This window comes from Telmatherina bonti (assembly GCF_933228915.1).
Source record: "Telmatherina bonti genome assembly, chromosome: 20".
Taxonomy (NCBI): Eukaryota; Metazoa; Chordata; class Actinopteri; order Atheriniformes; family Telmatherinidae; genus Telmatherina; species Telmatherina bonti.
The window spans coordinates 16,685,354-16,697,907 of record NC_136618.1 but is presented as its reverse complement, the minus strand read 5'-3'; the positions used below and the strand labels follow the sequence as shown (position 1 = coordinate 16,697,907).

At 37.0% G+C, this 12,554-nt stretch overlaps 1 protein-coding gene across 2 annotated transcripts in view; it reads right to left on the bottom strand.

Annotated features, from left to right (window-relative positions):
• The window catches only part of arfgef1 (ADP-ribosylation factor guanine nucleotide-exchange factor 1 (brefeldin A-inhibited)), a 53,785-nt gene extending 44,551 nt beyond the window's left edge, over positions 1-9,234 (bottom strand). For both annotated transcript variants that reach the window (XM_079260045.1, XM_079260046.1), the window contains exon 1: positions 9,041-9,234. In XM_079260045.1, coding sequence (XP_079116171.1) covers positions 9,041-9,164 — 124 coding nt within the window. In that variant the 5' untranslated portion in view covers positions 9,165-9,234. The remainder of the gene's footprint in view (positions 1-9,040) is intronic.
• Positions 9,235-12,554: the final 3,320 nt, after the last annotated feature.

Genomic DNA, 12,554 nt, shown 5'->3' with positions numbered 1-12,554 from the left:
TCCTTAGAATGAACCTGTTAATGTTCAGATATTTGGTATCAATACACAACAAACATCAGTCAGATTAGGACAAAGTTCCATTTATTTCAGCAAATCAAACAACGTCCACTCCAAAAGCTGCATATTTCCACTACTAATGTCAGATTTACTCTTTTCAGTACTATAATAGCAATGTGATGTACACAAGCCAGCTACCAAAGAAGTCCACAAATCACACATAATGGCAATTCAACAAGTTTTAGTCAACAAGTATAAACAAGAGTTTAGACTACAGCTAGAATAGTTTCAGAAGCTAAACAATGTGGAGGTATTAACAAGGCCGTAAACCACTAGCTATTAAAGACTGAAAGCATTTGAGAACTAATTTGAAAGCATATTAATTATTTGCCAATTTATTTTCCACAAGTTTAGCATAGAATTAGTGATTGAAGGATATTAAAACTTTTATAATTCTGTTGGCGTTTGATGAATTAAAAAGTTATTAACTACAGATTGAAAATTATAATTTTGTTGCAAAAGCAGAATCTTTTATATGTGCATCAAGCTACATCTTAGAATAGAAAAAATCCACACCTCTTATTGCAATGACAGGGCTGCTGGTGTGGCTGTGAAGAAACAAGGATAGAACTTTTCCATACAAATTTATTTTCTAAGAAAAAAATGCTACGTTAAATGCAGGAAGTGACTTTTTTTGTAGTTCACTTCCTGTATTTGGTCCGCTTGAAACAAGCCGAGGCCTGAATTTGTAGGTGGACTGAGTCTTCTTTGGTCAGAATCCGAATCCGAAATTTTTTGGCGGATTTACAGCTCCCCAAACGAAGTGGACTTTCCTTGAGCAAATGGACTCGGATTCAAATTAAAAAGGCTGATGTGAATGTGGCCTTAATGTCCTGACTGCCTGCATGCTCCATGTAGAGGCTAATAGCAGCAATAGAGCACATGGAGTAGGTCTGCAACGATTACTCAGGTAACTCGCTTTCTGTCTGAAGATTCTTGTTGCTTTGGTCTCTAATGGCAGAGAATGAAGAAGAGAGGAGGAAAAGACCGAAAAAGTTGCAAGTGTGGGACCATTTCACACTGAAAAGGGCAGAAAATGTAGTGCAGTGTTTGTGCTGTAAAGCAGGTCTCAATGTTGCAGCACCTGAAATGAAAACACCCCCACATCCCCGCTCCATGCAGAGATTCAGCTTCGCGATTTATATCAACAGCAGCAGCGGCTGTTAAAATGTACAGTGTTATAACCTGTGATATTAGTCAGCAGTGACAATGCATGGCGAGGTGTCTGCTGCTAACGCACGTTAACTGTCTTGTAATCCATCCCTCATCTGTCTCTCCTGCACACACGCAGAGTCAAAGCACATGTTTTGCATGCAGCGTGTGACGGCAGGCAAAAATAATCGACAGAGTACCCGATTACAAAAGTACTCGATAGTTGCAGCTCTAACATGGAGTGAGCATTGTGATGATGGATGCAATGAAAATGTAGATGCAGAGACACGCCAAACAGGCATACCAAGCACGAGATAGGGACACGAGTCTAATCTAAGCCGCAGCACATCCAAAAGGAGCTGTTGAGAAATCCAGCAGCTCTTTTGTGTGTTATAGCCCTTTTCCACTAGCACCAACTGAGCCCGCTCTTCCTGGTTAGTAGGTGTTTCCATCAAGAACGTCTTGGGCTGCGAAGACTAATTTATAGCACCTGGTCCATTGGGGTTCAGTCAGTGTGGAGTCGGACTGAAAATGCAACATGTATAGTTTGCTGGCTACCATTGGCCAGAATTTGATGTCATAGGATAAGTTATGAGCACGACCCTTCATCACAACTTTGGGTAGTATCAGCAGCACAATGGCTTTTCGACCAGCAGCATCCTCTGGCTCTGTTCATGGACTCTTTTCCTGATTACTTGCCACAGACCGAGGGATCAGGTAAAACATCACCTCAACACCTCTGTGTGTGTCGCAATTGCCTTCACAATACTTACAAACTGCCTTACTACCCCACCCACAATGAGGTCGCCTTTGCAATAGAAAAATTTAATATTGTGCGGTGTCGGCTAAAATTGGGAAGGGCTTAGTGGGTGCTAATGGAAAAGGGCCATTAGGCTATCTTGCAATGCCATCATCAATGTGAATTCTGTTGTCTATTGTAAAGTTATTCTATTTTTCCATATTAGTTAGAAATCAGTGCATTAATGTAACCCTTTGCCTCCTCTGACAGAAACTGAGTTTAATAACCGACACCTCAATATAAAACACAGTTCTCCTTACAATTCATCAATAGTTGGTAAAGGAATAGCTTCCATCTTTTGCCACTGCTATCAATTTTCCATTTATCTTTAGACTTCGTATGTGATCTGCTTGCATGCTGTGCTGCTGACCACATAATTCCTATTAGCTAAAATAACACCATTATATGTTTTCATAACGTTATAATGGCAAAAGCTTTAAACTACAGCAGATGCCTGTGCATGAGAGTTTTGCGAAAGGAGCAATGTATGAAGAAAAACATCAAAGCGAAATGAAATTTTCTTTAAGGCAGATCACCATCGCTATTTTAAACACCGTTATTTCATGTTGCATGTATTCCTGATATTGTACAGCCCTTGTAAAAGTCATGGCACATATATGGTTAACACCCTATATTTCTGTTGGAGCCAAAAACTTACATTTACTTTATTAAGTTCACAAGAAAGATAGTGCATCAATCAAATGCCTAAATAAGTAAATCACAGTATAAAGCCCCTTTGTGCCAAAAAGATTTCAGAGTTAAAATCCAATTACTTAAACGTACAACAGCCTCCATTTACACTTTCCTTTTAAAGCCCCCTCCTTCTTTAGTATATGTGATGAATATTTTGCTTTGCATTAAAATTTTCAAAGATGAATACAAATAATAGATCACTAAACATATAACAAGATAAAACAGAAATCATCAACAAGATAGATTCCTCTGCCATCTTATTGGTCTCCAGTGTAATTAATTTATCACATTTTTCAGGAAGAATCAGTAGAGAAGATCATTATGATATTATGTATGGCACTGTCAGAGTAGGAGGGGAAGAAAAAAAAAAAAAAAAGAAAAGAGTATAAAAGGCAAAAACCCAGACGTTTCTGTCTAACTTCTAAATAGTCCCCCAAGGACTGAAAAGGCTTAATTGTGATTTGGGAGGGAGCAGTGACCCCGCCATGCTAACTACTCCACTACTCATTATCTGAATACCAGTCAATCTTTGGGGTTACAAGCAGCTTAAGTGTCTTAAGTGTACTGAGTCTAAAAAGGAGAAATCAGGCAGACACCACCTACTCTCTCAATTTTCCTTTTGTGACAAAGCGGCTTTGTCAATTGCTCCGCGGACCGACATTACTTCATCCTGTCACATGTACACGGTAACTTACCGGACTGTTATCTCCCAGACGCCTGAGGAAATCGGTCTAACAGGAGAGTCGCGCTCATGACGCAGAGGAACGCCGCATTGCGGGATGCCCGGAAACGCCACATTACGGCGTGTTATTGAGTTTGTTTCCATTGTACATTGCTTAGCGTTGTGATGTCGACATTGTTTCAATGTATGTTTTATGGTAAATTTTTATCCATGACTAATTATGTAGACAAATGTATGGTTAAGAAATTCATGTTTATTAATGCTAATTGGGAAGCTTCCTGTGAAGGGAGGAGCTTCAGGTTTATAAGCAGCTCATTCTGAGCTGAGTAGTATGGGGAGAAGGTTGGATGGATTCAGTCAAACTGGCAATTAGTGGATTTAGCGTGGACAACGTTGTAAATAGTGTACATATTTTGGGTGTTTCACTGTATATAATCGCTGCACTGGGGGAGTAAACCGCCTCAACAAAGTACCAACGTTGCCATCATCTTATTAACATCACAGAGCCCCATCACACCTTTGTAGAAATTACTATGTGGAAATGTTAATTTCCAAAAATACTCAGGAGATTCCCACAAATACATAGTGCAGCATATTCAGAATAGTGTTTTTTGTTGTGTGATGTTTTTTTTCACTTCGTTTATTAAGGAAAACTATTGTTTTCATCCATCTGCCTGTAGCGTAACTGCATCATTTTCTAACTTTTAAGGACGCGAACTAAACTACACACATGCACATGAATAAGACTCCTCTTCAACCGTGGAATAGCCGTGGAATATAGAAAAATCATTCAATGTCATGAACATTTTACTGCACCCTGGCAAGTAAAAGTGACATTAAAAAGTTACCCACTGCTGCCAACTCCTAGTTGATTTAGCTTTTTGTCCCCTAACAATGCCTGCAAGTCTTTACCAGGTGTGCCTCAGCTGCACAGAAATCAAAGGTTACTAAATTCAGGAATATGAAACGTTTTTGAAAGTTTTACTGCTAGACAAATGAGTGAAGTTTTTACTATCCTGTTAAAGCACGAACATTCAAGGCTTGCGACGACAGCCGCCCACAACTTCTACGCTTCATATCTCCGAAGGTCTGGTCAAGTCTTTAAAAAGTCATGGTCAGGAGGAGAGGAGATTAGCACAGAGGAGCATTTGTTCATTTTTATAATGATCCAGGTTCCCTGCGGCTTCCCTGCCAAACTCTAAGAAGAAGGTTGTACACGCAGGTGATGTTTTTGAGTTCTGTGTGAAAGCACAGCTTACAGCTATAGTTCAAGGTTCCCCTGAGCATATATGCAGAAATGTTTAGCCACAGTCAGGTAACAAATGCTGCAGCAGTGGCTGTTTAAACAGTTAAAAGAGAAATCTAAAAACAAATATATAATTATGCAAAATTACAAAGTTTGAGAGAAAGTAATTATCTTTTTTTAATTATTATATTGACGAATAGGATCTCTATATATTAAAAAATGTGATTGTTTAAAGCATATTGGTGGTTGTCTTTTAGTTTGATTAAATACTAGCAGAGGAAAGATTTTTTTTAAGAATAAAGAAATTTGCATCTCAATATCAGGGGTTGCTTCACACACATACAAAAGAAACCATTACTAAGAAATGAGAAAATGAAGTTCTTTCAATTTACTTAATTTGACAGAGTGACAGAAAACCCTGACAGCATGTCTTTTATTTTAAATTTTTCATTTTTTAAACCAACTTAAAGAGGCAATATCTTGAGTAGAAACTTACAGAAGATTGTGCTGTTTATATACGGCATCATCTTAAACAGTTGCAAAACAAAAAACAGCATTTACATTTTTGCTGGTCTGGAAAGGATCTGACCATAATGTGAGTGTATGAAACAGAATTAAACCATATTAGTTGCCAATTATACAGTTAGAGAGTGACCGAAATGATCAATATCTCCATTGTGAACAATTAAAAAACACATAAGTGGGCAGGTCTAGTGAAACAGAACTCCACAAAGTTTGCTCCATTAATGTGGTTGACTTGGTTGACTTAAGCCAGTTTAAATCTGTCAGTGTCGGCTATGGGTTCTATAGAAGACCATATAGATTTTTTTTTAGCTGTAAATAAATGTTTGCAAATAATTTCAAAGTTTCTAAATAAAGCTTTTTAAACATGTAAATAAAAAAGATTTTAAAATAAAGAAAAATCTGCCTGAAAAATTCAAATTTGAGAAGGTGTAGAAAAAGATTTGCAATGTTGTAAAAAATAAGATTTGTATTTAAGAAAAATAGAGATCCTTCTGCAAAAATCTTTTCAGTTTCAACGTAAAAACCTGCATGCAAGACTGAAGTTCCAGAAGGTGATTTTTTGGCTCCGTCTTTACACTTCTGTGATTAGATCATGACAAATTAAAATGTCCAATCAGAGAGCAGACTCTGGCTCTTTCACACAAGTCCATACTAATTCTGGTTTAATGACTGTCAAATTTTGACAAAGAATCGGATTGTACCACAAAGACCTGTCAGTGTCCTCTGGTGAATGTCTGTGAAGTTATATGTAATGCTTTTACAACATTTATCTAGAAGATTACCTAACCAAATAACCTCCCCAATGATCCAGCTCTGGTTTTCCTCCCCTGTTATCTCACTTTTTACTGTAAATACTTACAACTCTCTAAATGAAGAACTAATCATAAGGATATATTAAAGGCAACGAATACACTTAATTTTATATACACTTTTGCATGTGCATAGCAGCTCCGACACATATGAGAAAAGAATGCTACACATACAAAAGATGCAGTATGGAGGTGTCACAAATTTATATCATAACACTAAGTTCCTTCATTAGAGCACTTCAGAAATAGTGCAGTTCTCTTTCCAGAGGTTGTCTCCAACATACAAATAAATACTACGCCAACTAAAATTGAAGGGAGGCATTGTTTTTTCAGGTTACTGTGACCTCTTAAGCCACCCCCTTAGATGATAAACTTCAACAGGGAAAGATAATGAGCATTGTACCCAGGAGGATTCAACACTTCAAGCAACTATTGGACTGGAAACAAGCTTTGTATTTTTGCATGGTAACTTGTACAAAGTCTAAAAACTTATACTACTCAATTAACAGGGCTGGTATTGTTCATCATTAGAGAAGCTTATTTATAAACCCAACTAACCCTCTGAAATCAGATAGTGTGACCATCCACACCCAAAGACACAACGAATGTGTATTTGTTTATTGACAATCAAGCAAAGTCTGTCCCTCCTTCAAAGAGATGGTGGGAAGATGGCAATCTGAGGGCTATGGATACTTTGAATAACCTGTCTGTCTTACTCCATTTCAGTCAGTTTCTGTTAGACTGCTCCTTTCAAAGAAGGCAACTGAGTGATCCAATGGTAATAGGACCCTGCTACTGCTGCAGTTTGAAGCATGAGAGAAACTATGATTCTTGTGAAAGTACAGGGTGACATTTTGATAATCCAGGAAAAAGGTCAGAGTGGGAGCCATGACGATGGAGTCTCCAGCAAAGGCAATGAAATAAAGCTTTTTAACTCGTCCAGACACTTTTGTTTGGGATATGAAAAGCATGACACAAACACAAGCTTTTAAACCGCAACCATTTTTAAATGGAAGACTTTCAGTGACAGCAAAGATGAGACTGACAAAGGCACTCTCTTAGAGATGTCTCAAAGTCCCAGGAGCTGGAAGGGATTATGTAAGTCACTCAGTATACTGGGTCACCCAGTTGTTTTAGATATACACTACCACTGTAGCAAAGCATGAACATTGCAGATATTCTCATTTGGTGGGTTCTGAGTATGATGCTGCTCCATTGAGCTAATTGTTGTACTCAACTGATGCGGTGTTGAAACAGTATTACCTAAAACTGCTGCTGCCACCATAAAATGTATGCCTTTTGAAAGTAACACTACATCCTAAAACTCAAAGTTAACTTGTGAATTTTAAGAAGCCTGTTTTGATGCTATTTAGTATTCAGAAAACATGTGAGGTTTTCTGCAGAAATAGTGAATAACAAAACAACAGTTATGATGCTGAGGCCATGATGATTAAAATTGTGCATAGGATCAACAATAGATCATGCTTAAAGTTGTAGCTTCTTTTCTTAAAGAGTGAGTCCTTCAGAGTGAGTTCCCAATTCACCAGCAATATGTAAAAACTGTCACATGAGAATAAAATTAATTGATATTCTCATGCTCAGACTCCAAAGTTCAAATAAATAAAACTATCTGTTCACAAATAAGTGGTACAGTACAATCCAAATCCTATTCTCCTTAAGCACATAAACATAGGGCCTCCTCTGGTGCTCAGTATTTTCTATCTGTACATACAATACAGAATAATGAGGCATACATCAAATGTGTGGGTGGCATGGTTTAGCAAAACATCAGATCAGGCCTTGGCAAAGATACATGGTGTATTTAGCCTCCTTGGTCATTGTACAACCTTGCAACTGCCGAGCACAAGGATAATGGCAGCTCTGTCAGGATATGTAAGATGTTTGGCTGGTCCATGACATGGACTTCTTTGTTTCTCTTGCAGTGTCGTGTTACTCAAGGAACCTCAGCTTGTTCAAAGTCACAAACTAGGTCTTAATAACCATGTATTTAAAGAAAGTATGACTATAATAAAGTTCAGATTCAGTTTCATGTTGGTTGGAATGTGGATATTTATTTGGTCAAATCTGCTTTAAAATTATATCAAATATACGCAGTCACCTAGAGTCAGGTTTTGAGAAAATACACCTGCTAACATACGCTCACAAAGCTAGCAAATGCAGCTACACCAAAACCGGATGTTAACAGTGGCCGCTTCAAAATAACCCCCAGCTTATATGTCAGGAACTGGAGTGACCTTGGAAGAAGAAAACAACATGTCTCAAGACTATAAAATATTTTATAATTAATCTTTTATGTGTTATGTTACATACAATTTAATAGGTTTCGCATACTTGTAAATTTTAGTATCAGGTGTGTTTTGAGCGTACTTTTATTTTAGTTAGGACCGGAAATTAATCTTAATTTCAGAGGAATGACAGTTTTACATTTAACGTGCTTCGGTCCACAGTCACTTTTTGCCTCTTGTTCAGTTTACTTCCTTTAGTTTAAGGGTGTAACTAAAATACAGAATACCTAATCAATCTTGTAAACGAATGATAGAAACTATGAAGGACAAGGTGGACTCCCTTCGATGACCGAGCGGGTCCACGTCCACCGTGTTCCAGGAAGAGACACAAACATCGCACCTTTACGGCGCTGTTTTAATAAATACTTATTCAGCTTGAAAACGTCTAGCTTGTAGACGTGTTATTTTGGTGTTGAAAGATGACAAAGCCTAGAATAACTTAGTTTTTTGGACAATGTTTGGCCTGTTCTCGCGTCGCTACTAGTTTCGCAGCATCGTTGTTGCAAACACCCACCCCTCCTGCACCATTTCCGTGTTTTACACGGAATCATTTCCACGAGCTCTTGCCACGTAAATTATATGCAGGGTTTTGCGCTTTATTATAAACAGATAATATCCCCATCAAGATCATATTTGTGATTAATATTACATATATTCCTTTGACGAACACTGCGACATTGTCGCCCGGTTAATAAGTGAAAGGGTGCATGACGTGTCTAAATCAATGAGTCAAAGACAGGAACACTATGATGCTAAAACTGCCCAACTTACCGAGTGCCACCTCGCAGGCTTTGCGCAGCTGTGAATGGTGAGCCTTTTTCACCTCTTTGTCGGCCAGGATCTTTTCCAAAGCTCGTGTAAGGAACATGTTTTTCGTCTTTTTGCCTTCATACATGTCGCACCGGAATTTGGAGCGAGGTGTGCTCGGTCCCAAGGGAGGCTGCAGCCGCCTCGAATGGAGATGTATTCCGTTACAAATGTCAGCCACAGAAACCTTGACAGACAAACATAAATAAACACAGAAGGTGGGGTAAATCCCTCAGATTGCCATTAACGACCTGCCTCCTGCGCCATGTTGGAGAGAGGAAACGACGTCACGTACGTTTGAGAACGGCCGCAGTGAGGCAGCAGGGAGAGGGAGGCGAGCTGCTCGCAAGTCCAAGCATGAACCATGTTACAGTCATGTGGGGACAAATGCATTGTTTCCTATACATTTATATGAATGAAGCTACTGGAAAAAGTGCATTTGCAAACAAACCTCCTCTTTTTTTATTTAAATGAATAAAGGTATTTGACGCGGAAACAGTACTGTGCCCTTTATAGTTTACTTTTTGATACTTTTTTGCATAGAAAATAGTCAATCTGATTTTTTTTAAAAAACCGTTATAATAAAATTTGAATTACTTTGAAGTTTTCGTGATTATTATGAGCGTATACAGAAGAAGAAAAAAAAAGAAAAAGAACAAAGGTGGTATAAATATATCTTAAGAATCGATTAAAGATTATCATCGATTATCAATTTGATGATAATCGATTATCATCAAATTCTGTAGCTCCATAACTAGAAAAAGTAGTGAGCTCTACAGTTTGTCCTTGAAAATGTTAAATTATGATAAAATAAAGAATGGTAAATGATAAATTAGAGAATCAGCGGGGGACACAAGTTTAACAGTAGTCTATTCTAGAAAATAAGAAAGAATAAACTTTGACATTGAAACAATAAGAACCAATGTGTAGATGTTGCTTAATCTTAGTTCTATAGTCGGTAAAATTAGTTTATAGGTAATTCAACTTGAGTTATGATTTTTTATTTTGTTCAAAATGCGTTAATACGAGCCACATGACTTGGACTCTGAGACATTACTATTTAAATACACCATGCATACCTTTGACACACAAAAAAAATCCTGTGCCCCTTAAAAAGTTTACTTTTTGATGCTTATTTTGGAAATACACTTAATACACTATATATGCCTTACACCAAGCTCAAAGTATGCCATTTAAAACGTAAAATAAACCTGTTTATTTGATTCTGCTTCCTTTTCCAATTTATTCAAAATAGGACCACATATATATATATATATATATATATATATATATATATATATATATATATATATATATATATATATATATATATACATATTTATATATATATATATATATATACATATTTATATATATATATATATATATATATATATATATATATATATATATATATATATATATATATATATATATATATATACACACATATACAATATATACAATATATATATATATTGTAAGGAAGTTTTGAGTAACATTTAACAGAGTCCAACAGCAAATACATCCAGGAAATCTGGCACTTTGACAGCACAGATTTGGCAGCTGTGGGCGGCATAGTTCACTTTTACTTTGGACTGTCTTGCGTATCAGTTCCAAGCATTTTCTAAATCCATAAATAAGAGTCAAGCACTCAACACCCCAACATTGTTAAAATAGAAAAGACAAGTGGCATATTATTACAAATGCCACTTGTCAAGACTAATGTTTATTATCAAACATAGCCGTGGACTTGTGTTCAAAACATTTAGAGCACAAATAAGGGCTAAAAATATGACACCTCACCTTTTTCTCTGCAATTTTCTAAAAGCAGGAAAATGAAATGACTTCCAGTGATGCCAGTTGCTGCAAGAAACAAAAGTAAATAACCAAAACACAGCATAAAAAGCCGACAAGATGCTAAATTACTGACTTTTATAAAACATTTATTCAGGTCATACTTTATACACTTATGAAAAGCACACAACCAGTCACAAGTAAACATTGACACTATCTTTTATTTGTACCTGAGCAATGATGCAGGAAGCTACTGAGGGGACAAATCAACATCTATATAGTCCACTCTGAACCAATGAAATAAACCATCGTAACAAAATATCAATAGAAATGTCTGGCAATAACATATTATGTACAACATGTTTGCAATAAGTAAGGCAATGTTTAATTGCACTGAAAAGCTAAACTGGAACCTGGTGAGATAAATACACAAAAAAGCAACAAAAAATGACTAAAACAGGTTTATGTTATAACTACTATGACTAAGTATGTAGCTTTTGGTATGCAGGCCCCAGGATTTCATTGGTGCATCTTCCAGTCATTCAGGGATTAGCTTGTGGAGGACGGTTTCTCTATAAAAAACCTGGACTGAGGGCAAAGTAGCTACTTGCCTCCCTCTGAGTGACCACACCTAGCTTATACCTCCATTTTCAGTCGTTATTGTCCTCCAGGAGTTTGTACAGGTAGGCTGTCATTTTCTTTTTATATAATCTCCTGTTTTTCTTGCCCCAGGGAGATAAGTTGTTCTGCTGTTGTTCCTGACATAAGATTGAACTCCATCCTGACCCTTGTGACTTATTGCTTCATTCATTCATTCATTCATTCATTCATTCATTCATTCATTCATTTTCCTAACCGCTTAATCAATTTCAGGGTCGCAGGGAAGCTGGAGCCTATCCCAGCAGTCTTAGGGCGAAAGGCAGGGTACACCCTGGACAGCTTGCCAGTCCATCGCAGGACTTTTTGTTTCCTCATAGATAAAATTTCTAACAAACTGTTTAATATTCACACTGACAAAAAGGCCAGAGGAAAATATTTCTCTTTGTTTTTCTGTTTGTTTTAGACAAGAATAAACAGAATAAATCTCTTTTAGCAAATGGTTGAGATGTTGAACAGAAGTTAATAATAATATAACAACAGTGAAATGGTTGAAATTTGAAACATTCATTTATCCATTCATTTTCTGAACCCGCTTAATCCGAGTAAGGGTCGTGGGGGGAGCTGGAGCCTATCCCAACAGCCTTCGGGCGAGAGGCGGGGTACACCCTGGACATGTTGCCAGTCCATCGCAGGGGAAATTAGAAACAGTAATTTTATATATTTTATATCAAACACATAGTTTGGGTTTTAAATAACCAAACCAATTGGTGGAGATGGCTCAGGCAGGTTTATTACCACAGTTTTTAAAAAAAGAATTTAATTAAAGTTGCTGCAAATTTACTTCCACCAAATTGTAGACCAGGAGCTTAGAGGGTTGATCTTCATCATGTCTTCATGCCTACTCGAGACATAATGAAGATGAATCACTTACATATTATTATGTCTTGACTACCGTTACACAACAGCTGAAGAGAGTTATACTAATCAAAACAGTCCTAAACTGGTTGTTTAGTAAAACGCTCTTTTGAAAGTAATATTTGCTACTTTTACCAAAAAAAAGTGCTGCTAAATAATGGCAAGT